The sequence below is a fragment of the Hemiscyllium ocellatum genome, assembly GCF_020745735.1.
Source record: "Hemiscyllium ocellatum isolate sHemOce1 chromosome 27 unlocalized genomic scaffold, sHemOce1.pat.X.cur. SUPER_27_unloc_2, whole genome shotgun sequence".
NCBI lineage: Eukaryota > Metazoa > Chordata > Chondrichthyes > Orectolobiformes > Hemiscylliidae > Hemiscyllium > Hemiscyllium ocellatum.
In genome coordinates, this window is record NW_026867487.1 from 2105466 (window position 1) to 2133012 (window position 27547).

The 27547-nt window shown below is 41.2% G+C and overlaps 1 protein-coding gene across 1 annotated transcript in view; it reads left to right on the top strand.

The window, feature by feature from the left end:
• Positions 1-2640: 2640 nt before the first annotated feature.
• Positions 2641-27547, top strand: part of LOC132807657 (deleted in malignant brain tumors 1 protein-like) — a 65625-nt gene continuing 40718 nt past the window's right edge. Inside the window, exons 1-14 of the mRNA XM_060821708.1 lie at positions 2641-2830; positions 3522-3836; positions 4412-4726; positions 9665-9697; positions 11202-11516; positions 12074-12382; positions 13263-13586; positions 14489-14806; positions 14997-15334; positions 16616-17060; positions 17806-17922; positions 19486-19587; positions 21214-21327; positions 22417-22539. Coding sequence (XP_060677691.1) covers positions 2641-2830; positions 3522-3836; positions 4412-4726; positions 9665-9697; positions 11202-11516; positions 12074-12382; positions 13263-13586; positions 14489-14806; positions 14997-15334; positions 16616-17060; positions 17806-17922; positions 19486-19587; positions 21214-21327; positions 22417-22539 — 3358 coding nt within the window. The remainder of the gene's footprint in view (positions 2831-3521; positions 3837-4411; positions 4727-9664; positions 9698-11201; positions 11517-12073; positions 12383-13262; positions 13587-14488; positions 14807-14996; positions 15335-16615; positions 17061-17805; positions 17923-19485; positions 19588-21213; positions 21328-22416; positions 22540-27547) is intronic.

The following is a 27547-nucleotide window of genomic DNA, read 5'->3' on the forward strand; positions in this document are numbered from 1 at the left end:
TCAGTGATTGCTCCCACTCTGTTTATTCCACATTGAAAATTGTGTCCTCCGCAACATTGCCACAGAATTGTCATGTCAAGTAGTAAATTTGGAGAGGTGTTCAAACGCACACGCATATTCTGGAATAATCAGAATTATTCTATAATAGCATCCAGTCTCGCGTTGCAAACAAAATTGCTTCTGTAGCCTTAGTTTGTAACAGTGCTCCAATTAGTTACTGTGTTCGAAATGATGCCACTGATCTGATGTGGATTTATTGTTTACAAAATTGCCCAGTTAGTGAGGCATGGTAAAGGTCTGATACATCACATTGAGGTCAGCAACCAATCTGGTGCAATATTGTGCAGAGTGTTTCAAAAGATATTTAATGTTGCAATTTTTTTGGAATATATGGAACAGCGTACGAAACAATTGTTACAAATTCTCACAACCAAATGTATTAATTGGTAGTATTTGGGAGAACCAGTGATCCAGTGTGTGGCTTAATGCAGTGAATAAGTTCAGTCTGAGAAAACAGAAGAACTGAAATTTTACTGGATGAAAAAATACAATTTCTTGGTGTTTTGCGTCAGTCAATAAAATATTGGATTAGAATTTTGTTGTTCATTTACCATGGCTAACTGCATTCTAAAAAACACAATACATATTTAACACATCATGTTAAGGACATTTTCAAATCACAATAAATGGGCAAGAAGATGGTTCAGGTCGATGAATGATTTTACATGTGAATCTACAGATGCGGGTCTGAATGAATCACGGCCAGTGTTGAGTGACCATTTGTGAATACATCTGACAAACATACCGTGTTGGTTTAACACTTTAATGCTTACATAAAATGATTGAGAGATGGAAAACAATGAATTAGAGTCTTACAGATTATTTAGTAGTTGCTTGGCAGAGACTTTGCAGGAAACGAAAAATCCTCAACGTTTATGACAATTGGGAAAAGAGTACAAAATGTTATCAATGTTCATAACTAACAAGGCAAGCTCAGTAAGCATCTGAATTTTTATGAAATGCAAATGGCTTCGTAACCATCCTGTCCTCAGTGCAAATGAACGTGAATAGTATCTAATCAGAGCACCAATTTAAGGGTGATGAGGAAAGGCACTGCAACTAACTCAGCAATCTGTTGAAAGAGGGAGTACAGGCTTCTTTCACAGAATGGCAATCTTTTTTTGCTTTGATCACTCAAACTCTTTTTTAGACAAAAACTTATCAAACTCTCTCCACTGATTAATAGTAGAATTGCATGTCTTGGAGTTTGAATGATAGAATCATAGAATCTTAATAATGAAGAGAAAGGCACTTCGGCCCCACAAGTCCAAGCCGACCCTCCAAAGAGTATCCCACCTGGACCCATTCCCCTACATTTTCTCTGACTAATGCACCTAAACTATACATCTCAGAACACAAAGGGCAATTTAGCATCTAACCTGCATATCTTTGGATTGTGGGAGGGAACTGGAGCACCAGAAGAACCCCACACAGACACAGGACTAATGTACAAACTCCACATCGGCTTTCACCTGATGCTGGAGTTGAGCACGGGTTTCCTGGCGCTGTGAGGCATTATTCATGACTGACCCTTGCTGCTGCGATGTACACGGGAAGCACGATAAAACCTAATGTCTAAGATGCCACATGCAACATTTAGAAAGAATCACTCATTTGCTGACTAGTTATTGTGTATCACTGTCTCTTCCAGTATTGTTCGAATGAAAACCTGACACTACAGCAAGTGTTTGATAGGAGCGCCTTGCTTTGGCCATGAGGAAATATTAATGCTCTGCATGGGGTTCATAATTATGTTAAGTATGTAGTCAGTGCAGTATCGAGCAGAACAATAAGTAATCTTGTGAAAAGTCCAAGCTGCCAACTCATGGATCACAAAGAGGCTTACCAGGTTCTTAGTAGTGTGAAAACAATTCGGTTAAATTCTTGCAAAGAAATGAGAATCGATGTTTGCTGCATAAGTCACAATTCTTGATTTCTATGTATTGCTTGACATGATGATTTCACAATTCAATTTTTCATTTATTTGGAAAATTAATGACTATTATTACCTACAATTCAGTTGCATATATCGAATTTATTTCCAAGTGTTGCACTGATTCCTGACACTTTATTCTGACTCCTCTATTTCAGGCAGACTTGTCGACACTCAGGCCGAGAGCACAGGTAAATGCATGTCATTATGACATGGAGTAGAATCGCTATATTCTGGTGCAACCTCCCAAATACCATGCTGTGGTGTTCATCCTCATGCATTCAACTTCATGTGTTAAAATACCATGTCTATATAATCGAAGGGGATGCTTTACACCTGAAGGTCTGTATTTCTAAGATTTCTGGTGATGACAGTGTGAGCTGTGATCTCCCACTCACACTGCTGTTCTCAGGTAGAAAGTGAATGAATGAGGGTTCCTTGGGGAGGAGAGTCTGAAGGATCAGCTTCTCCTTGCATTGCCGTTCTCAGTTAGAGAGACAATGAATGGGGAGAGTTTGAAAAATCACCTACAAACACACAGTGCCGCTGTTGGAAACACATCTTTATTATTTCAGTCACTACTGAGCGGTGAGATTGGTCTCACGTAACAACACGACCTAGAATATTTCAGGCTGCAATAGGCGAAAATGCCGTTGCATTTTCTGATGTTCCCAGGGCGTGTCCATGGTGCTTTCTCGGCAGCGAGTGCTGAGCACGATGGAAAACAGATCATTCCTGACCCACCCCTTTCGGCTTCACTGAAGTTGAAATACTTTCTGACCACTTGCCTGGAAGAGTGCAGATTCAACATTACACAAGAGGTTCGACACCATTTAGGTCAATGCAGCCCTCGCTTGATTGGCACAATATCAATAAACATCGACGCCCTCCATCATTGACGCTCAGTTGCAGCAGTGTGACCCATCGACAAAAGGCACTGCAGAAATGCACCAAAGCTCTGAGGTGAGTATCTGCCAAACACTGGACCACTTCCATTGACAGGAACTAGAGGCAGCAGATACATGGGACAATCACTGCTCGTGCACTCTCCTTCTGAACCACTCGCCGTCCTGTCTTGGAGATATATTGCTGATTGAGAATCCTAGAATTCCCTCCCTCAGGACATTATGATTCTACCGACACCACATGGACTGCAGTGGTTCACGTAGGCAGCGCATAATGACTTACCAAAGGAGGCAGGGAGGGAAATTTGATAAATGCTGACTCAGGAAGCAACGTCTATTTCCCATGAATGAATAATACAAATATTTTCAAGTTGGCCCGTTTAGAACAGTTGTTTCTTTGGAAACATTTCTCTGACCCTCACTCTCTGTGAGTGAGCCCCATTCAATTAAACATCCCTTCCACATTCAACATATTTGGTTAATTTTCTGAGTTATATTATTGCAGAGTGTAGGGTGTGCCATCCCCTCACAGCTACTGCACGATGAAGTGGGGATTTGGGCTGTGATAAGAGTTTTCATGTTCATAAGTTCTTAACCTCCGTTTCTATTCCTGTGTTTTACAGAGACAGTGCGGCTGAGACTTGAGAATGGGGGCAGTCCTTGTGCTGGTCGAGTGGGGATTCACTACGATCGGCTGTGGGGGACTGTGGATGATGATAAATGGGACCTTCTGGATGCTTCTGTTGTTTGTCGGGAGCTGGACTGTGGGAGTGCGGTCTCTGCCCCAAGGCAGGCTTACTTTGGAGAAGGATCCGGACCCATTATGACCTGGAACTTTGAGTGCAATGGGACCGAGCGCGCTCTGCGGGACTGTCAATCAGAGAGATGGGGTCACTACACCGCGTCATACACCAACAATGCTGGTGTCATCTGCTCAGGTAAAAATAGGCCGCTGTTTCAGTGCAGTTGTATCACAACCTGGCAGTGTGTGAATCCAGAAAGTAATACTGTGACTGAACAGCAGTTGTTCAACGACTATCACCATCATTATAACAGTACCACTGAGTTGTTCGTTACCATTATATAACGTGGTGAATATTTGAAGATAATGTGAGAAATGGGTACCTGCTGCTGTTTCCACTCCGGTGACGCAGCAGGAACAGGTGTCCATTGTGATGTCATTTGAAGCCACATTGAGAGAGCTGCACCGCTGCAACTACCATATACACATCCCAATGGAACATGCGATTGATATTGTGCCTGCCGGCAGAATCACTTTGTATCATTTATCTGCAGGCTGAAAGTGTTTTATTTTTCCCTCTCTCTATCAGAAGAGCTAAGGCTCTGGAATCTGATGGTGACTATAAACGAGGTCGACAGGAGACCAGACCCACATAGAATAATGGAATATTTCATAAACAAATGCACCGATTTGTCATTAATCAGATGAATGTTCATCTGTCAATTATTGTTCCAGTTACTTTTTTTTCTGATTGAGTGGACTTTTTTTCAGACCACATCCTTCCGAGATTGGTGCCTGGAAGTGCCGAATGCTTCGGCAGTCTCGAAGTACAGTTCGGTGACACCTGGAAAACAGTGTGTGGCCTTGACTGGGATTTGAAAAACGCCAACGTGGTCTGTGCACAGCTTCATTGTGGGGTCGCCGTGTCTGTGTCAAGCTCTGCTCATTCGGGAGGAGGTAATGTGCTCATGGCATCTGAGGTCATTCAATGTACGGGCAACGAGACTCATCTGGGGAAGTGCCCTCGGTCTCCAGCCAATCACCAGGATTGCAGTGTACACAACAATGTCACCCTGATATGTTCTGGTGAGTCCAGTGGTAATGAAAGAAAGTGAGATACATTTTGCTTTAACGTTTGTGCAGGGATTCCTGAATTGGTCTAACAGTGCCAAATCTAAACCAATCCTTGTGATTTCCAATGTGATCATGCGCTAAGTACAACGTCATTAAAAATATACTCGCAATTATGGGAAATTTAAGATGTTTTGAAATATCTGCATTTGCATTCGAAAATAATTATTTTCAAGTTCGTTAACTGCCTGCAGTCAACATAAGTTATTGTCTAGATTGTCTAAAGGTAGATCACCGCGGTAATAGTAAGCTTGAGTGAATATATAGACATTGAAGTGAATATCGGACAATTAAATTTCTGCCAAGACGGTCTTTGTTTTTGCCCCGATAATGATTTTGAACAACTTTTTTAAACTGTTCGAAATTATTGAGCATCACACTTTCCATAAATTCTTCAGCAAGAAGTTCCATCTCACAATACGTCATCATCAGACGTGTATCATCATGGTCATTTGTTCCACCATTGTATTCCGAATGGAACGTGCGTCCAAAGGCGAATATTTTCGATCCCTCACTTTCTATGTTGTTTTTCAGCGCCCTTGCCCTAATATCACTATGCATTTTCCAATAATGTCCATATCATCCGGTCTCCCACTGAGTATCATTCCAATTCACACCACAACTCTTCCCGTAACTTTAACATTTATGTCCCTTACTCTTCCAATGATCAGCTCATGAGATCAATCATTTTTCTTCACCTGCCTTGATTGAGCAAGTCACATTCTTGGGTGACTCTATCTGCACCAGCACTATCGCTTAAAAGCCCAAGACAATCTTGTCGCAAATAGAAACCTTTCATATTTTTATTCGAGTATTGCTCATTTGCACTTCCTGAAGGGCGATAACAACCTTTGTGAATCACACATTGCATATAATTGTGCACAATGTTTTTCTATCGGCCTGAGGAGAACTGGATCAAAAAATCATCATAGCTTCTCTGTTTATTCACGCCATAATTCTATTGACAATTTTAAGTATAAGTTGCATTGCTAATTATTCTGCCAGGTCTTCTATCAAATTCAACCATCTCAGCCTTTGAAGGTGCTGGTCCTTCTGTCTGAGCACATTTAATCAATAAGGAAACGTTGACGAAATGAAAAAACTTTAAATATACCTTACAAGTAATTTCCTAGGCTGCCAAAATTTTCCTCACCACCTTTATTTGCCTTACGTTCCACCATTTGTCTATCCTTCTGCTGTCCTTTGCATGCCCAACTAAAATTGTTAGCTGTCCTGGTTTGAACACGTCAATGTCTGGTATCATGAGCTAATTTTTAACTTTTATCCGCGTGTTAATGCAAATTTGGGAAAGTCTGTGCCCCATTCTCAAAAAAATCATAATTGCATGGCCTGTTGTCTTTTTTCTGTCATGGAAGTTTTATAAGAGCTTTCCTTTACCGATTTTATGACCATTTTGCACATTTTAGTTACTTAGCTTTCTCCAATAAATTTAATTGGTTGGAGTGTAAAAACGAAACACTTGACGCGGAAGGGAGAACATATCTAGGCTGTGAATAAAAATGACAGAGGTTCGCTTGGACATTAAAGATTGTCATTGGGAAAATTGCATATTTCAAACAGTATCTGATGAAGTGTTCGGGCCTCCCAGGTTTCTCCAGCTTTCTCTTCCTTTCAGGTTCCCAGCCTCCAGTGTACTTTCCTTTTCGTCTGGTGATTTACTTGCTTTAGTATTTTTGTGAACGGGTCCATATTGTTGGAACAGACAACAGTTAGAAAGCAGAGAAAGAAATCCTGAAATCCTTAGAGGTTATTTAATTTGAAACCTTCTTGTTTCACGTTGAAGTTGTGGTTCGACACAAGACTAATTTGTCATGGAAAGCGAAATTGTTCAGAACAGTTGAAAGAAAAGTTTCTGCGTTTCGTTTTTGAGCCTTTGTGACCAGGAGTCTTTCGTTAAAATTATGCAAATGATTAAAAGTGCTGACTATGCCTAAGCTTTCAGAGACATGAGTATTGCAGTCGTAGACCTCTCAGTTCACAGAAAAGGAACTGAGATGAAGCCATGAAGGGAAGCCAGCAGATCTATTAGAGAAGCAAAATTACTCTGGGTCTGGGTGTCTTGTACATTATTTTATTTTATACAGTACTTACCAATCTTTCTACGTTGTAAAGTGGAAAAACAAAATGATTTATTTTCATGCAATATTTATTTATCCAATAATGAGAACATTGTCGGATCAGATGACAATAACATCACGGTGAACAGTTCCATTCATTATGTTGTTGAAGTTGTGTTTGTTAAACAGTCGCTGAAGTGCATGAAATACGTTCTTAGAAGTTGCATCAACCATTTTAATGTTCACCTCATACCAAAGTTATAAACAACTGACTCCTTGATACACGATTGCTCTTTTATAAATGTATTAATTCAAAAAGAAATAAATGAGAAAATGCTTTGAGGAAGCAATATTCACGTAAATTTTTTCTCGTTTATTGTGACTTGAATTCCTCATTAACGAAATTCTTCCAGTACTCGGATATAATTCAAAATCCATTCGGCAAGTTGTTTTATTGTTAGTTAATGACGGAAATCAAATAAATCAAGACAGGAATAATACATCTAATATCGAGTATTTTATTTATTGCGGGTACTATTTTCGTTAATTCACATTCAAAAGTGACAACTGGTCTGCATTTCTCTCACTGCCAGTAATTTGTTTCTTTATAGTCTCCATCACGATTGACATTTGATTGAATTACAGTGACTTCATTCAAACTGCGATTACATTTTGAAATCTAAATAAATGGTACACTAAGAATAAAAGCTCCTATCCCCATGTGCAGCTGAAGCAGACTGGAAATGAACTTGACATCTTGCTAATTGCACTCATTTAGCTGGATGGAGGCAGAAGTCTGTGCAAGGATAAAGTATTTCAGAGTGGCATGTGTAGAACACAGTGATTACACCTACTGCTAGCTCATTCTGCATTGAAAATTACGCCCTCTGCAACGTTGGGATAGAATTATCATGTGAGATTGCAAATTTTAACACAGTTTTCAAACGCTCCGGCATGTTCTGCAACAGCCAGAATTATTTGGTAATAATATCCGGTCTCGAGACACAAACAAAATTACGTCAGCTGTCTCAGTGTGTAACAGAGCTGCAATCAGTTACTGCGTTAAAAAAAAGGCACTGATCTATCATGTATTCATTATATTACAAAACTTTACAGTTAGTGAGGATCATCAAATGTCTAATATATCACATTCAGGTCAACAGCTTATCTGATACAATATTGTGTAGTGAGTTTCAAAAGATCATTAACATCGTTACTATATTTGTTTCTACTAACTCAAAAGAACTCTTGTCATTTTTAGTGTTTTGCAAAGTATGCAACAGTGTGTGAAATAACCATAGTAATTATTCAGCAGTACATAGGTGATCCGGTGTGTGTTCTAATGAAATGAAAAACAAAGCAAGCAGAGAAATAGGAAAGGCGGAAATTTTATTGGTTGAAGGAGGACAATGTCCCAGTGCTTGCTGCTATTGACAATACATTGCTTCAGATTTCGAAACTTCATTTTCCAGAACGAGCTTCATTCTGAGAAGCAAGCAATAAATATTTCGCATTGAGTTGCAGGGACGTTGGTCACGCATCTTAAACGGATAAAAATATTGAGTCAGTTCGGTGAATGCAGGTTATTAGAGAAGCCATAGAGCAGGGAGTGAATGAATCACAACCAGCGCTGAGTGACCATCTGTGAACATATCCGGCAGATGGCCCGTGTTGGCTGAAGGAGTGAAAGCAGAAATAAAAATATTCAGAGATTGAAAATAAACAATTCGTAGTTTAGGAATATTTAGAAGTTGCATGGCAAATAACTTGGAGGAAGCTAGAAATCACCAATGTTTGCCACACAATCAGAGAAATTTAACTTAATTTAAATCTGAAAGATGTTTTAGTTCCTGCGCTGACTTTAGATAGAAGTCAATGTTATTAATAATGAACATCATTAACAGGGCAACCTCAGCAAACCCTTGAATTTTTACAAAAGTGCATTATGGGCTCGTCACCATCCTGCCCCCAGTGCAAATCAACGTGAGTAATGCATACATGGGCAACGAGGAAAGGTGATGGAATTAATGAAGCAGCGTGTTCAAAGAGGTAGCATCATATCCTTGGACCGAATACATTTCTTGGTTTGTTTTGACTAATGGAATTGTTTACAGACATTTATATATTGAACTGTTTGTGTTGATCCATGGTCAAACCGCATGTCTTGGAGTTGGGGAAATTGAGGATTCCTATGAGACATTATTCATGACTGACCCTTTGCAGCTATGTAGATAGGGGAACAGAATGTAACCTAATCTTTCAGGTGCCAAATGCAACAATTGGAAAAGAGAATCGCACTTTCTGGATTTATTTGCTGACTAGTTACTTTGAATCGTTATTTATTTGAGCCTTGTTGCTCGAACAAACATCTTAAACATATGCAAACTTTCGATGGCTGCGCCTTGCTTTGGTCATTGAGAAATGTTAGTGCTCTGTATGGGGATCATAACGATGTTGAGTAAGTCGGCAGCGCAGCAACGAGCAGAACGTTCAGTAATTTTGCGAGACCTTCACACTGACAACTCATGGATGCAAAGAGGCTCAGCAGTGCCCCACCGCATTGAGTTGGCAGCGTGTCTGCCTGTGTGGACAAAACTAAGTTACATTTAGGAAGGTAAATGACCATATGTGTTTGCTCCTGAAAATTCATTTCCTGTTTTCTATATATTGCTTGAAATTATGATTCTACAAGACTGGTTATCATTTATTTCGCAAAATGATGACAGTTGCTACTCTCACTTTGTTGGCATTTATTGAATTCATTTCTAAGGGTTGTATTGCTCCCTGACACTTTATTCTTATTCCTGTATTTCAGGCAGACCTGTCGACACTCAGGCCAATAGCACAGGTAATTTCATGTCATTATCATATGCATTGGCATCACTAAGTTATGATGCATCCGTTCAACACGGAAGGGGAATGCATTACTCTCGAAGATCTCTATCTTCAACATTCCTGAAGACGAGATGATGAGTGGTAATCTCGCATTGGCCGTTCTCAGATAAAGAGATGGTGAATCAGGAGAGTGTGAAAGGTCAGCTAGAAACGCAACGCCGCTTTTTGAAACTCATTTAAATTATTTCATTGTGCATCAGTCTCATATAACCATACATCCGACAATAGTTCTGGCCGTGATAGATGGAAGTACCGTTACATTTGCTGACGTTTCAGCGTGGGTCCATGTTTTTTTCTTGCCAGTCAGTGCTGAGCACAATGGATTGGAAACCATTCCTGACCCGTTCCTCTTGGTTTTCCTAAAGTTGAAATATATTCTGAACACTTGCCTGGATGTGTGCACCTTCAACAGTACACTGGAAGCTCAACACCATTCAGGGAAAAATCAGCCGGCTTGATTGGCATCACATCCATTCCCTTCACCATCGATGTACACCCGCAGCAGTGTAAACCAGCAATGGGTGGCACATGGCACAGTAGTGTGGGTGGCACTGTGGCACAGTAGTTAGCACTGCTGCCTCACAGCGCCAGAGACCCGGGTTCAATTCCCGCCTCAGGCGACTCTCTGTATGGAGTTTGCACATTCTCCCCGTGTCTGTGCGGGCTTCCTCCATGTCCTCCGGTTTCCTCCCACAGTCCAAACATGTGCAGGTCAGGTGAATTGGCCAAGTTAAATTACCTGTGATGTTAGATTAAGGGTTAAATGTAGGGGAATGGTTCTGGGTGGGTTGCGTTTCAGCTGGTCGGTGTGGACTTGTTTGGCCGAAGGGCCTGTTTCCACACTGTAAGTAATCCAATCTAATTTCAACAAGAGGCTTTGCAGAAATTCACCAAATCTGCTGAGTCAGCACCAGCCAAACACCCGACCTCTCCCATTTAGAAGGACAAGGGTCAGCAGGTACATGGAGTAACCGTTACCTGCAAGCCCCCCCCTCTCAACCACTCCTTCCTGTGCTGGAGATGTAATGCTGGGTCAGAATGCTAGAATTCCCCTCCCCCCTCCCCCGAGGACAGTGTGACTACGCCTACAGCAACTGGACTGCAGCAGCTCATCCCCACGACCGACTCAAGGAGGCGACTCGGGATGGGTGATAAATGCTGACCCAGGCCGCGACGCCCATATCCTCTGAATGCATAATAACTATCTTCTCAACTTGACCACTTTAGAATAAGTGTTTCTGTGGAAACATTTCTCTGACCCCCGTGTGTCATTATCCCTTATTAAAACGTCCCTTCCTCATCCACCCAATACAGTTCGGTTTCTGAGTTATTTGTGGCAAAGTGCATTTGTCCCACTCTCTCAGAGCCATTGCATGCTGAACGGTGAATCTGGACTGTGTTGAGAGTTTTCATGTTTAAACATTATCAATCGTAGTTGCGATTTTTGTACTTTGCAGAGACGGTGAGTCTGAGACTGGAGAATGGGGACAGTCCTTGCGCTGGCCGAGTGGAGATTCACTTCATGAGTCTGTGGGGGACTGTGCATGATGATTATTGGGACATGGATACTGCTACTGTTGTGTGTCGGGAGCTGGACTGTGGGATCGCGCTTTCTGCCCCACTTGGGCCTCACTTTGGAGAAGGATCTGGACCCATTGTAACTGGAGGGTTTTGGTGCAAGGGGACAGAACGCACTCTGCAGGACTGTCCGTCATATGAATGGGGTCACTACACCAATCCACATTCCAATGATGCTGGTGTCATCTGTTCAGGTAAAAGTCTACTGTTGTTTCTGTGTCGTTTCATCAGAACCTGTTACTGTCTAAAACAAAAAAGGGATATGTTAACGGAATTGCAAGTGCCAGTCATAATTAATGTCGTAATAAAAGAATCACTGATTTATTCGGTATAATTATATAAAGGGTTGAACTTCAAAAGATAATCACAGTTGAGTACCTGTTACTGTGTACACTCCGGTGAAGGTTCAGGACAGGTGTACTTTGTGATTTCACTTGAAGCTGCATTGAGAGATTTGCACCGCTGGAACCATCACACATTTAACTCGATGAGTAATAAGAATCTGCGTTGTGTTAGCTGACAGAATCAGTTTATATAATTTATCTACAGGCTGAAAATCGCTTTATGTTGGACCAGCTGATGGGGAGGAAAGTGGAAGGTGAATATAAATTTTATTGTAGGGGGACGACACCAACATAGAGTGATGGAATGATTCACGCTCGAACCCGACATTAATCGAATGAATATTAATCGGTCAATAATGTTAATTATTGTTTTTGTAATTCATTATGATTCAGTGATCTTTCTACAGAGCAAGTCATGTTAGTGCCTGAAAATTCTCAATGCCACGGAAGACTGGAAGTCCTGTTTGAAGACACCTGGAAAACAGTGTGTGGTCTTGACTGGGATTTGAAAAACGCCAATGTGGTCTGTGCGCAGCTTCATTGTGGAGCGGCCGTGTCTGTCTCAAGCTCTGCTCATTCTGGAGGCAGTACTGTGCTCATGGGATCGAAAGTCTTTGAATGTACGGGCAACGAGACTCAACTGGGGAATTGTCGTCGGTCTTCAACAACTCACTTCGATTGCAATAGACACAACAATGTCACCCTGATCTGTTCCGGTGAGTACAGGCATAACGGGAAAAAAGACACATTTCACTTTAATGTTGGTGAAAAATTTCTGGCGTTGCTCGATCAGTGACAAATTTAAACTACTCCCAGTGTTTTCCAATGTAGTCACGCATTAATTTTAATTGGTAAAATATACATGCAATTATCGGAAATTAAAATGTTTGGAAATGTATCACACTTGTATTGGAAAAGAGATTTCTTCATGATTGCAAATTGTCTGCACCCAACATATTGTGTGTCCAGATTGTCTAAACTTTTACAATGAGAATACTATGATTTGGAAATGCCGGTGTTGAACTGGGGTGTACAAAGTTAAAAATCACACAACACCAGATTATAGTCCAACAGGACTATAACCTGTCGTTGTGTGATTCTTGAATGAGAATACAGTAAGCACAAGTTAACATAGGTATATTGGAGTGAATATCAGACAATTAAAGTCACATGAACACAGTAGGTTTTTTTTTGCCTTCCTGGCCCCAGTAATAGTTTGAAGGACGGTTCCAAACTCTCTAAAGCAATTGGATACCTTTCTTTCCAACAAATCCTTTAGCAAGAATTTCTAGTTCACATTACCCGGTCATCTGACATATGTCATCATGGTCATTTGTTCCACCATCGTATTCTGATCCTAATATTGATTCTGAAGGCTATCATTTTAGTTCCATCACCTTTCACGTTGAATTTAGTTTAATATCAATGTGTATTTGACAATAGTGTTCAATTGTCCGAATCAACATGATTCAAATGCAGACCACATCTCTTGCCCTCGATATTGACATGTGTGTCCACCATACTTCAACTGCCTTGTTCAAACAATTAATATTCCCACATAAGTCTATCTGTGCACTTATATTTGCTCCAAAACAGGAAACCATGGGCCCCGATTGGTTGGTGGGAAGAACAGGTGCTCTGGGCGAGTGGAGGTCCTGCACGGGGAGCAGTGGGGAACACTGTGTGGTGATTTCTTTGACTCAAAAACCGCCAGTGTTGTCTGTGAGCACCTTCAATGTGGGACTGTCAAGTCGATCCACAGAGATGATCGATTTGGGAGGGGAGCCGGACCAGTGTGGACGTATCAGTACAATTGCCATGGAAATGCGAGACGATTGTGGGACTGTCCAATTTCACAGGGGGAAATGTTCAACTGCTCCCATGGAAATATCGCCAATGTCATCTGCTCGGGTGTGTCTGGTAAGTCTCGTAGATGTCCTTCCTGAGGGAAAATAGTTAATCAGGTGAAATTTGGCGATAATTGATGTTGGTTTCCTTGTCACTATTACTTCGACTAAATTTCATGCTGGGATTATTCACTGAGTTTGAACACCATCAGCTGCCATTCTGAAATGCAAAAAAGTGACATCCTTCCTAAACCTCATATTCCATCGTTTTATTATTCAAAGTTCCATGTTTGATTTGGCACAACGATGTTCTGAGATATCACAGCTTCTTTTTTCGGACTTAATGCGTCTTAAATCCCCTAAATCTTTTACAAATACCACGTGAGATGACAATTAACTATCTTCATCTCTGCATGTTTCTCGAACATACTTCAAACGTCAAATCCCCCTTTCTCTCCGAAGATGTTTCCAGACTCACTGCGTTCCTCTAGCACATTCCATGCGTGCCTCAGAGGTGGTGACAAAATCCGATTTAGAAATACTCTGACACATTAGCAGGATGTCGGGAGGGTGCGGGGGGGGCGTTGCGGGGGGAGTTGGCAACTTTAGAATGGACATGTCAAAAACAAAGACGTTGAGTGCATTGTTTGGAATTTTTACGAATGTTTGCTGAGATAAAATGAAGTCAGACCGCAGTGATCTGTTGGGAAAAGTCAGGGATCATTTCAATTCCCTGCTTCTCAGTTCCTTCGTATCACCTCCCAACCAACATTCTGCGCCCTTCACAGGCCATTTCGCTTCCTGTTCTCAAATGTTTGGAAAGGAAAGGTGATAACAATACTAAAACTTCCTGTAAAACTATCGGAACAGCCATCACTAATGATTTTTAAACATCATACATTTACCTTTAATTGTTATTTCTCGATTGTATCTTGTTCAGTGCAATGGTTGTTCTCAATAAATCTCACGTTGCAGATGATAGTTGGTCACCAAGGCTGGTGAATGGGAGAAACCGCTGTGATGGCCAAGTTGAGGTTTACTACAATGGAAGCTGGGGAAGAGTGCAGGACTCCCTGTGGGATCTGAATGCTGCTCATGTTGTGTGCAGACAGCTGGGATGTGGTTATGCTTTGGAAACGCATAACTCTTCAAACTACGTGGATAGCAATGAACGTCCTTTGATGCATGGTATCCAGTGTCACGGACAGGAATCACAGATCCGAGATTGCAACATCTCCAATTCTTTGAAATCGTCTGTGACTGACAGGGGGGGCGTAGGCATCCTCTGTTCAGGTGAGAAGATTCTTCACAGATGAAGGTCTGATTTAGTCTGTTAATGTTGTCAGATATTCTGTTTCGGGGTTTTATTCCATCTTGCAGGAACCTGTAAAACTCGCTTTACCAGAATCAATATATCCTGTTGGACTGAACTAAGAAGGGAGTGGGTATTGAAATTATAATCATCTGTGTTATTGTCCAACAGAACATATCCAATTAAGGCTGTCAGATGGAGGAACCCGTTGTGCTGGTCGATTGGAAATTTACTACAAAGGGACATGGGGATCAGTTTGTGATGACTCCTGGGATGTGAGGGACGCTGAAGTGGTTTGTAAACAACTGGGTTGTGGAGGTGCACTGGAAAGGGCCCTCCCTTCCTCCTGCGGGCCGGGCACAGGGCCAGTTTGGTTGAAAGACGTGAACTGTTCTGGAAACGAATCATTTCTCTGGGAATGCCCTTCAGCACCATTCGGTCAGCAAGACGACTGTTCTCATAAAGAGGACGTAAGAATAATGTGCTCGGGTGAGGAAACTCTCAATGGTGTTCGTGTCATACAATGTCATCCACCAAGCTTCATATGAAGGATTGTATAGTGAATTAGGGAGTATTTACAGCAGAGGCAGCAATTGAATGCCGTGGTCCAGATCATGCCAATGCTGAATTGAGTTCAGAGTTTACTGTGGAGAACGACATGGAAGACATAGAATGTGGGGAAATAGATGGTGGCATCTTCAAAAATGTCCATATTACAGAAGTAGTTACTGGATGTCTTGAAATTGATAAAAGTGGTTACATCACCAGGATGTGATCAGGTGTACCCCAGAACCCTGTGGGATGCAAAGAAAGTGATTGCTGCCTCCCTTGCTGAGACATTTACACCGTCAATAGTCATAGGTGAGGTGCTGGAAGACTGGAGGTATGCTGACGTGGTGCCACTATTTAAGAAATGTCATAAGGAAAAGCCAGGGAACGGGAGACCGGTGAGCCTGACATTAGTGCTGGGCAAGTTGTTGGAGGGCGTCCTGAGAGACAGAATTTACACGAATTTCGAAAGGCAAGGACAGATTATGGATAGTCAGCATGGCTTTGTGCACAGTAAGTCATGTCTCACGAAATTGATTGATGCTTTTGAAGAAGTAACAAAAATGATTCATAGGGCAAAGTAGTCGAAGTGGTCTTTATGGACTTCAGTAGGGTGTTCGACAATTTTCCCACTTGGGAGACCGTTTAGCAAGGTTAGACTTCACGGATTACAATGGGAACTAGCCATTTGGATATAGAACTGGCTCGAAGATGGAAGACACTGAGTGGTGGTGGAGTATTGGTATTCAGATTGGATGCCTGTGAACAGTTGTGCGCCACAAGAATCGGTGCTGGGTTCACTACTTTTCGTCATTTACAAAAACTGATTTGGATGTGGAGATAGGAGGCATAACATCGGAATGATGTTATAAAACTTGAAAGGGTCCAGAAAAAAAATAATTTGCAAGGAGGTATTGCGAGGTTGGAAGATTTGAGCTGTAGTGAGCGGCTGTATATTCTGGAGCTATTTCCCCTGAAGTGTTGGAGACAGAGGGGTGACATTATTGAGGTTTATAAAATCATAAGAGGCATGGATAGGATTGCCCTGGGTGAGTGTCTTCTATCTTGCTTCTCCTTTATATGTCTTGATCGCCTACCAATCTCATAATAAGATTGCTTACGTACCACCTTAATTTATGTCACCTGTGCTGCATATCAGAGGATAGTCACTGTTTCGTACTGAAGACATAAACTATCTGTCAATATGGCTGTCTGTTATTATACAAACAGAACACAAGGAGATGCGGCTGGTGAATGGAAAGCATCGGTGCGAGGGAAGAGTGGAAGTGTTCTACAATGAGGCCTGGGGAACAGTGTGCTCAGAAAGTCTGGACTTCCACGATGGGGAAGTGATTTGTAAACAGTTGCAGTGCGGTGCTCTCCAGTCCATTGATTATTACACTCAGTTATTCGGAGCAGGAACGGGACCTATTTGGCTCGATGAAGTGGAGTGCCTGTCACACGAGCCAACCCTGTGGCAATGTAAGAGAAATCCGTGGGGTCAACACAACTGCGAACACAGGGAAGATGCAGGCGTGGTTTGTTCAGGTAAAACAACAAATCTCAAATTTCGGTTGTCATTTCAAAAACAGATTTCCAATGGAGTCAACATGTTCTTCCTCTTCACAGAGACCAACGCAACAAAGGAGCAGTCCCTCAATTCAAGTTCTTGCCATCAGCAAGCAGGTGCGTCCTCATGAATGTGTCAACTCTCGGAATGGCGTTTCTGCTTTGTCACGCTTTCAGTAATAACCAGTTCTTTATCACAGATTCGCAACACAGCGTGAGCCTGGTTGGAGGAAGCAGCAACTGTTCTGGGAGAGTGGAGATAATGTGCGATAAAGGTTGGGGCGCGTTGTGTGGGGATTCCTGGGATTTAACTGAGGCCAATGTTGTCTGCAGACAGTTGGGATGTGGCTTCGCTCTTTCATCCCAAGGAGGGTCCGATTATTCCCAGGGTAAAGGCATAATCTGGCAGAATGATGTGAAGTGCAAGGGAAGTGAATCCTCTCTGTCCGACTGTCTCTCCTTGGAACCAACGAAAACGGAGTGTGATCACAAGGGAATTGCCCATGTGATCTGTTCTGGTAAGCATTATGTTGACTTTGTGACGATCGCTCGTCATTAAGTTTGCAAAATACATGCTGGCATTTGTCCTCCTGAATTAAATTGCACCTTCACTAATATTTGTATAATCTCTTCCACAGGACCTGATTTGTTGCTGTCATCCCGTTCAACTCCACTTGCTGGTAGTGATGATTGATACTATCATTAACATTTGTGTTGTTCCAATCCTGATTAGAGACTTTGATACTTTTGGCATTTTCACGGTGTTGAAGCTAATTTCAACGTTTTCTGATGCATGGTCTCTTTACAGTTATACAATGCAGATGGTAACTCAGCGAAATCTCTCTTTAATCCTTTCTTGAAGGACAGGCAAGGGCATCTATTTCCATACCTGGCATCATCTGCTTAACGTTGGCAGTCCTGTTAATCTGTGATGTGATCGCGCTGCTGGTCGTAATGCAGAGAAAATATCAAAGGAAAGGTGAGCCTCTCGTCTCCCGACTGAACTGAGCTAACAGTGACCCTCTGCTCGTGTTTCAGGTTGTGTCGGTGTTGTAGATTGTTGCTGCACTTTTCCATCATTTGGCCTCGATGATGATGAGGACGAGGTCGTTTCTGGCTGTCTTCTCTGCTCTTGAAGCGTCAAATTTAAATTGGCACAAAGATAAATCTTTAAATTACCTCAAAGAAGAGTTATTTTAAAATCAGAATCGCATTAAATATTCATCAAGTCCTTCAATACCTGGAGCGCGAAACTGAATTAACCCTTCAGTAATATTTTTCCTGCATCACTTTTAATAAGCAAGAAACGTAAATATTGGATACCCCTTAATTTATTTACTCTGTCCATGACACTCCAGAATAAGTTACTAACTGTTACAATGTGTCTTTAATTTTCATTGAGAGGTTGGCCCTCTGCCTCTAATTATTTATTCATCAGTAAGTTTTCCTTTACGGTTTTTCAGCTTCTTGGTGCTGATGACAGAAGTCGAGGTCAATGAAAGGATTAATTACACTTCTCGGTCATTGTTCTGTTGAGTAACCGGATCATACCTGTTCACTAGTTATGCCGATTTCAAATAAATTGTATTCCACAGGGTGAGCGATGATGATCAACACGAATGTTGTCATATATTGAAAATGACAAACGCTGAAGATCACAGCGGGTCAGAAGACATTCACGCAATTCTGATGAAGAATCATCTCGTCTCGAAACATTACCTTGCTCTCTCCCCATGGATGCTGTCTGACCTGCTGTGATCTCCAGACTTTATTGCTCTCACAATAGATTCCAGCATATGCATGAATTTACTCCTACGAATTACAATATGTGTTAGCTTCTGTCCATGTTAAGTTATCTTAAGAATAGTTTACAGCCATCTGTCAAAGATACAAACTTCTTTTATGGTTATCAATGTCAAAAAGCTTCTCCATATTTCACATGCTCACAACTTTGCACTCAACTAGTATTAGCTGCCATATAATTATCTAGTTACAATATTCAGATTCTAAAAACATCATTGTACTCGAAGCATCCCTTTTTTTGCAAAACTGTCATCTTGAACATTGACGTGTAACCGCCCCATAGTCATCAAGGATTTTTCTATTGTCCATCAAACAATAATAAAAAAAAAACCTTTTCCTTTGCGTTAAGCAGTTTCAGTTTCGAAAGTCATCATTTTCCCTCGCATGTTCCTTTCGGAGCTGAGAATTCTTTCTTTTAGTAAATATTTGCATCTGGAATTAATCATTCCTGATTCGAACAGAACTGAGATATAGATCCCAACAAGCAACATTTCACTCTCCATGCTCAACTAAATAAGGGTTGCATACTGATGAGAAATGAAAATTAATCATGGCCTGTTCACTTGCTTGTCCAAATTATTGCTGCCATCAGTGATCAGTCAATATTGCGCCAAGACTCTATTTTCCTGGATTTCATGAACTACATGTGTTTTTGCATTAATATTGCTTCAGAAATCAACTCAGTGTTGTTGCGGGTGTTTAGCTACTAATGCTGACCTGTCTACCCCTCCTTTAACAGGCCGTTACACTGGTGGCTCAAGCCTTGGTTTGTATCAAGGAATTTATGAAGAAATTGCGGACATTCCCCCTGTCAAGCAGACTTCTGAGAAACATGGGCCAGGTACTGTGTGTATTTACGATGTCATAGTTAATCTTAACTGGAAAGGTTTGGCTTCCCTTGAATTTCTAGTTTTGAATGGTCTGTGAACGAAGTAAAAATGACTGGTTATAAAATCCTTGTCCTCGCGTGAAAGATGTTATCATAGGGAATGTATATTTGTCTGTGTTTAGTGACAAACATATTTGATATATTATAATCACCATTTCCTATAATTGATGAAAGAAGAATATTTCTGGCATTTGTTATTAAATACCAACAGAATGCCATTTTCTAGCTCGACCCTGATTCCAAACTGACGATATCAGATTTCTGATACTGTGAATAATCAATCGAATCACTGATTGCATTTACAATAATATAATCATAGGCAATACTGTCAGTTACACATGACTTCATTCTGGTAGGATATTTAACGATTTAATATAGATAATCACCGAAGTGTCATCAGTGCAAAGAGAAGTCGTTTGCCCCAATGTGTCAGCACAAATTCGAATGCCTGTTGCTGATTCGCCTGCCTTCCCCCATGTCTCTGAACGCAATTTATGTTCAAATAATCATCCATTGCCCACTTGAACGGCGATAAAATAATTATCAAACGAGAATTTGTGCTGTAACATTTTTACTTGACTGATACTGTGTGAAAAGTAGATGCTTAAATCATCCGAGGACGGCATGCATGGGAACAACTGCCTACTAAACCTGCTGACGAGGGACGAGTCAAATCAAATAGATCGTAGAATTTAGGTTAGAACTAGAGACTTTGATCTTCATCTTAGGATCATTACGATAGAGGTGAGAAGGAATATGACACGACATCGCTTGAAATGATTGACTAAGTTGTCAAACTGAGAATAATACTGAAAAATAATGTATCAAAGCATTCTCAAAGAATGGCATACAACGATAAACAAAAGTGTAGAAATGGCATTTAATAGATTCAACAAATGCACATTGTGTTACCAAAGTAAGAACACTTAAAGGCGAATCAGACACAAAGGAGTTGTCCAGAGACTGAAGGCAATACTTTCACTTTCTCACATACTTATGATATTGAGAATTAAGACATTAAAAGTAATATTTGGGAAAATGTTTGTCCGATGTGAGGATCAAATATTTATTTAAAATCTCTCATTGCAGTTAAATTGGACTTGAGTAAATTTCCATTGACTCTCTGCAATCTGTGCATTGAATGCTTTTTCTATAATAGGTTGCATTGAGAATATTCCCATTATTGTTAAAGGGGAGACGAAAGAATTATGTTTTCGTCTTTGTTGTTACGGATTAGACTACAGATCATAAATCCATAGTCGATTCGACTGAGAGAGATAGCAGTAGAATTAGACCTTTCGGCCACTCCAGTCTGCTGTTTTTCAATCACAGCTGATATGTTTCTCAACCTCTTTCTCATGAGTTCTCCCAGAATCCTTTCACTCTCTTACACATCAAGAGCCCATTCACCATTGTTTTGTTACAGTCAAAGACTTAACAACCACAGCTCTTCGTGTTAATGAATTCTAAGGATCCACCACCATGTGGTTTAAGAAATTTCATGGAATTAAATTTCTAATTGGTCGTGTCTTCACTGTGACAGTGAATCTGACAATAACTCCCCATTTCCGTTTTTAGTCATTTCTGCTTCCGTTGGCTCAGTTAATCGCATCGAATACTACACCAGCCATGGCTTCGGTGACAATAATCTGGGATCAGATGATCTCGAGGTGAACGCCAACAGAAATTGGGGTGTGTATGTGTTCACTTTCTGTCAGTTCATTTTTGTTCCTGACTTTCCATCTGCCATCCGAACATAAAACTGTCAATGTTCACAATACTGAGAATGACACCGGCACTGATCGTGCTTACATGAGCAATGTTAATGAATAAGAAATGTGCTGTTTTTGACTCATAGAGACATGGTCCATTGAGACTGTGCCAGTAAAAACAAGTACCTAAATATTCCAAACCCATTTACCAGCACGTGGTTCTTTGCCTAGTATGGGATGACATCACAGGTGCACCACTGAATACTGTTATATATTCTCAGCATATTTTGCCTCTTACATCGTGATGGTCAGTTTCTCACCAGCTTCCAGCGAAAGCAATTTTCCTCAAATCTTCTTCAATTCTTCCTTCCCTTCCCTGAAATCGATGCCCCTGATCTTTTATCTCGCCCTAAAAAGACAAACATTCCTTCCTGTCTACCTCACATATGTCCTTCGTAATTTCTTATCAACGCACAAGTGTCATCAGTTCGATGGAAACACATAAGAATGGTTGGACAGGAGCAAGCCATTCAGCCCCCAAAACGTGTTCTGGCGTGCAGTGAGGTCATGGCTGGTTGTTGTGGGATCTAAATACAGATGCCTCCTTTGACACTTATCCCTTATTGACTTTGTTGAAGAAAAAGCACAATCTGTCTCATATTTAATAATTGGCATCTGATCTGAATCAGCTACTGTGAGAGGAAGACAATTCCAAATCCCTCCCAGCCTTTCTTTTCTGTGATGCTGCCAGAACTGTCATTCTTTAAATCATCGATTATGAACATGAGATCTAGAATCTACAACAATTCGAAATAGTTCATCCTTATCTACTCATTTTTAGAAATTTTAAGACCTTCGAAATTGTTCTTAGCTTTCAAATTTAGAGAGAAAATAGACCTAATTTGCTTTAAATGTCTATATATTTCTCAAACGCTAGACTCCTTTGAACCATCTAACTCTTCGAATTCTACATTCCAGCACTAATGCTCTATTCCAGCACGAATCTCCTTTTCTCCATGTTATGTATTGCAATTAAATCAATGACAATCAATCATGCATTTTCTTCAAGCTCCGGTTCAGGGCCATTACGATGACATTGAGACTGAATCTCAGGATGGTCAGTCACAATTGGAAAGTAATGCTGATGAATCCCTCGCACTGACAAATGCTGACGATGGTCTTTGTTCACTCGGTGAGTTGAATTACACTTGCTCACATCATAATCGCCGCTCTGTGTGTCCACGCTGTCTTCATTCCTTTCCATTCTGAGATCGATATCGCATTTACAGAAAATCTCAGATCGAAGCCTTATCTCCGCAAATTGTCTCAGAGAAAGTGTAGTGTTCATGGAGAGGATCTTAATTTCAATATCATGAAAAGTTACATCATTTTGAAAAATTTAATACTTTGATATTGAGCAGGCAGTGCGTTTAGTCAGGCCTTTGAATAGCAGACACTGGCTTCATCTACTGGTGAGATAGAAAGTCTATAAAACCACTTTTCACAATGAATCAGCGACTGGCTGGATTGAAAATATAGGAGGTAGGATTTTTAATGGTCCAGGTTTAAAATGATGTAGCTCTTACTGCTCACTTAGAAGACAAAACCTATGGATGCTTATTTTTAAAATCAAATAGAGCTTGTTTTGTTGTGTGTTCTGAGATACCTTAAAATATTTCTAGAAGTTAATGCAGACCCTGACGTTGTTATTATTTTCAGAAGGAATATTGTGAATATTCCAGGAGATATGCTTATGGTCAAACCTCTTAGTTATAAACAAAACGGAATTTAGTTCCAACATTACCTTTGTTTTTCCTTTGTTCATTAACGGGCTTAGGATGTTGCTGGTCATCCCTAATTGAAAAAAACTTACTCCAATCGTCCGAGCCATTCCAGTGACCAACTTGGAGTATTCTGTAGTTTGTCCTCGAGCCCTTACTGAGGTCGTTTCTTATTTAATTACCTCTCAACAGATCTGTCCTCCAAAATATCGAATCAACCACAGAGCCAACCAAGCTGCTACATCTCGTCAAATTTATTTCTCACTGTAACGTAACTTCATTCTAATATTTGTCAAAAATGAACTGTAACAGTACATATCCGATTTCTCCAATTACCACAGCATTTAAACATAGATACAGGGATGGTGCAGGAGGGAGGGTTTCGGGTTTTTGGATAATTGGAGCTCTTTCTGGGGTAGGTGGAAACTCTACAATCAGGATGGTCTTCATCTAAACCAGAGGGGTACCAATATCCTGGGTGGAAAACTCACTAAAGCTATTCAGGTGGATTTAAACTAATACAGAAGGGGGGTGGGAACCAAAATTGTAGGACAGGTACAGAATGAGAGTAGGGAGTTCCCAAATCAAGTATCTGACACTGGCAAGCGAGAACCAGGTTTGAAGTGTGAGTACTTCGATGCGAGGATCATCTGAAACAAAGTGGGTGTACTGGTGTCGTGGATTGGTACCTGGGATTTCGATGTTGTGGCCATTACAGAGAAATGGATAGAGCAGGGACTGGAATGGCTGTTGCAGGTTCCAGGATTCAGATGTTTCAGTAAGAATAGAGAAAATGGTAAAAGAGGGGGAGGTGTGGCATTGTTGATCAGGGACAATATTACAGTTGTAGAAAGGATGTTTGGGGACTCGTTAAGTGAGGTAGTATGGACTGAGGTTAGAAACAGGAAAGGAGAAGTCACCATTCTGTGAGTTTTCTATAGACCTCCGAATAGTCCCAGAGATGTAGAGGAAAGGATAGCAAAGATGATTCTCGATAGGAGTGAGAGAGGCAGGATTGCTGTCCTGGGGGACTACAACTACCTAAATATTGTCTGGGATCACTACAGTACGAGGACTATAGATGGGTCAGCTTTTGTCCAGTGTGTGCAGGAGGGCTTCCTGACACCGTATGTAGACAGGTCTACATGGGGCGAAGCCACTTTAGATTTTGTACTGGGTGACGAGCCTGGCCAGGTGTTAGATTTGAAAGTAGGTGAGCACTTTGGAGACAGCAATCACAAATCTGTCAGGTTTACTTTAGTGATGGAAAGGGATAGGTGTACTCCACCGAGCAAGAGTTATCGCTGGGGGAGGGAAATTACGATGCAATTAGGAAAGATTTAGGAAGCGTAGAATGGGGAAGGAAACTGCAGGGGATGAGCACATTAAAAATGTGGAGCTTATTCAAGGAAAACGCGTGAGCTGTGGTTTACTAAGGAAGTGGAATCCCTGGTCAAGAAGAAAAAGAATGCTTATGTTAGGACAAAACGTGAAAATTCAGTAAAGGCACTAGAGGATTACAAGGAAGTCAGGAAAGACCTAAAACTATAGCCCAGAAGAGCGAGGAGGGGACATGAGAAGTTGTTCGTGGATAGGATCATGGTTAACCCTCAGGCTTTCCATCGGTATGCCAGGAATAAAAGAATGACGAGAGTTAAATCAGGGCCAATCAAGGATAATAGTGGGAAGTTGTGTGTGGAGTCAGAGGAGATACGGGAAGCACTAAATAAATATTTTTCGACAATGTTCACTATAGAAAAAGAAAATGTTGGTGAGGAAGATACAGAGATACTTGTATCTATACTAGAAGAGATTGTGGTTCACAAGGAAGAGGTATCAGAGTGTGAAAATAGAGAAGTCCCCTGGGCCGGATGGGATCTACCCTAGGATCCTCTGGGAAGCAAAGGAAGAGATTGCAGAGCCTTTGGCTTTGAATTTCAAATCATCATTGTCTACGGGCGTAGTGCCTTAGGACAGGAGGATAGCAACTGTGGTTCACTTGTTCAAAATGGATAGGAGAGACTACCCTGGCAATTACAGACCAGTGAGTCTCACTTCAGCTGTTGGTAAAGTGTTGGAAAAGGTTATAAGAGATAGGATTTATAACCATCCAGAAAAGAATAATCTGGTCAGGGACAGTCAGCACGATTTTGTGAAGGGTAGGGAGTGCCTAACGAATCTTATTGACTTTTTTGACAAAGTGACCAAACAGGTAGATGAGAGTATACCAGTTGATGTGGTGTATATGGATTTCAGCAAGGCTTTTGATAAGATTCCCCACAGTAGGCTATTATACAAAATGTGGATGAATGGGAATTTGGGAGACAGAGCAGTTTGGATCAGTAATTGGCTTGCTGAAAGAAAACAGAGGATTGTAGTTGATGGAACATGTTCATCTTGGTGTCCAGTTACGAGCGGCGTAGCTCAAGGGTTGGCGTTGGGTCCACTGCTGTTCGTCATTTTTATAAATGAGCTGGATGAGGGCTTAGAAGGGTGGGTTAGTAAATTTGCGGACGACACTCAGGTCGGTAGAGTTGTGGATAGTGACGAAGGATGTAGTAGTTTGCAGAGAGACAGAGATAGGATGCAGAGCTGGGCTGAAAGGTGGCAAATGGAGTTTAATGTGGACAAGTGTGAGGTGATACACTTTGGCTAGAGTAATTGGAATGCAAAGTACTGGGCTAATGTTAGGATTCTTGGGAGTTCAGTTAAGCAGAGAGATCTTGGTGTCCATGTACACAGATCCCTGAAAGTCGCTACCCAGATTGGCAGGGTTGATAAGAAAGCATACAATGGTTTGGCCTTTATTAATAGAGGGATTGAGTTCCGGAACCAGGAGGTTATGCTGCAGCTGTACAAAGCTCTGGTACAGCCACACTTGGAGTATTGTGTACAGTTCTGGTCACCGCATTATAAGAAGGATGTGGAAGCTTTGGAAAGCTTGCAGAGGAGATTTGCGACAATGTTGCCTGGTGTGGAGGGAAGGTCTTACGAGGAAAGGCTGATGGCCTTGAGGCTGTTCTTGTTAGAGAGAAGAAGTTGAGAGGTGACTTAATAGAGACATACAAGATAATCAGAGGGTTCGGTAGGGTGGACAGGGAGAGCCTTTTTCCAAGTATGGTGACGGCGAACACGAGTGGACACAGCTTTAAAGTGAGGGGTGGGATAGGTATAAGATAGATTTACAGGTAGTTTCTTTACAGAGAGAGCAGTAGGGGTATGGAATGCTTTGCCTGCATCAGTAGTAGATTGCCAAGTTTACGTGTATTTAAGTCGGCATTGGACAGACATATGGACGTACATGGAATATTGTAGGTCGGATGGGCTTCAGATTAGTATTACATGACGGCGCAACATCGAGGGCCGAAGGACCTGTACTGTGCTGTAATGTTCTATGTTCTATGTAAAATGCTACGTGATTGTGAAAATCATTCACAACCGTTGCTCATAATTATTGACTATAGTGTCAATTATAAGGGTGACATAATGTAAAAGAGAGTGGCAAGGGATTGAGAAGGGACGTGAGGCAACATCACTCCCCAGATTGCATTGAGTGACTGTCATATATTGTTTTTGAGGTAGAGGAGATGGAATTCTTAAATATTTGAAAATATACTTTCCTCGGGACTGGAAATATTATTACATTGAAGGTTCTGTTCTAGTGCAGGAATGTGAGACTAATTTAGGGAGGGGCATCTATTTGGAAGTATAGCCCCGATTGGCCGAAGGCCCTCTTCTCCACTATATGCTTCGATGTTTCTATGACACAACCTTTGACATGAACACATCATCGTCTTCAACATCATCAGCACTGTCCAGCTTCATGGACAACTCTCAACCGAGCCAATTGTTACTTGAATCATCTCAGTCAAGGGCATCACATGCTACGCCAGGTGTTGTGGCGTTTTCCCAGATGCCCTGTCAGAAAATTCATCCATTGTCTTCTGATCACTCAGGTGTCCATCGTGCCTTCAGTGTTGACATGCATTGCAAGTGTGTGTTGACATGCATTGAAAGTGTGCCGCTAAGTTTTGCACCAGACATAACAAACAGATAAGGCCAACCTTTACTATTTAATCTTTGAAGTGCATTGTTAATGGTCTTCAGAATAGATTCCAGGCAGTCTTTTACAGCGCGCACATAGAGTCACACGTCAATACCTTGTTTGAAATACATTGTCTGACATTTCAAGTGTAGATTTACTATTTTCCCCAATCCAGCTTCAGCTGTGCATTGGCAGTTTGATGTGCTGTAAATAGAGTCATAAGTGATATAACATCAAGTAGACTGAAATTACTTTCTTTATCATTTCAGGTAAATGTTAGAGTGTATTTCAGCATGGGCTGTCCCGAGGCAGATAATATTGCAAGAAATTGTCCACTTACATTTTGAACAGACTGAGCATCTTTTTTTCTCAAT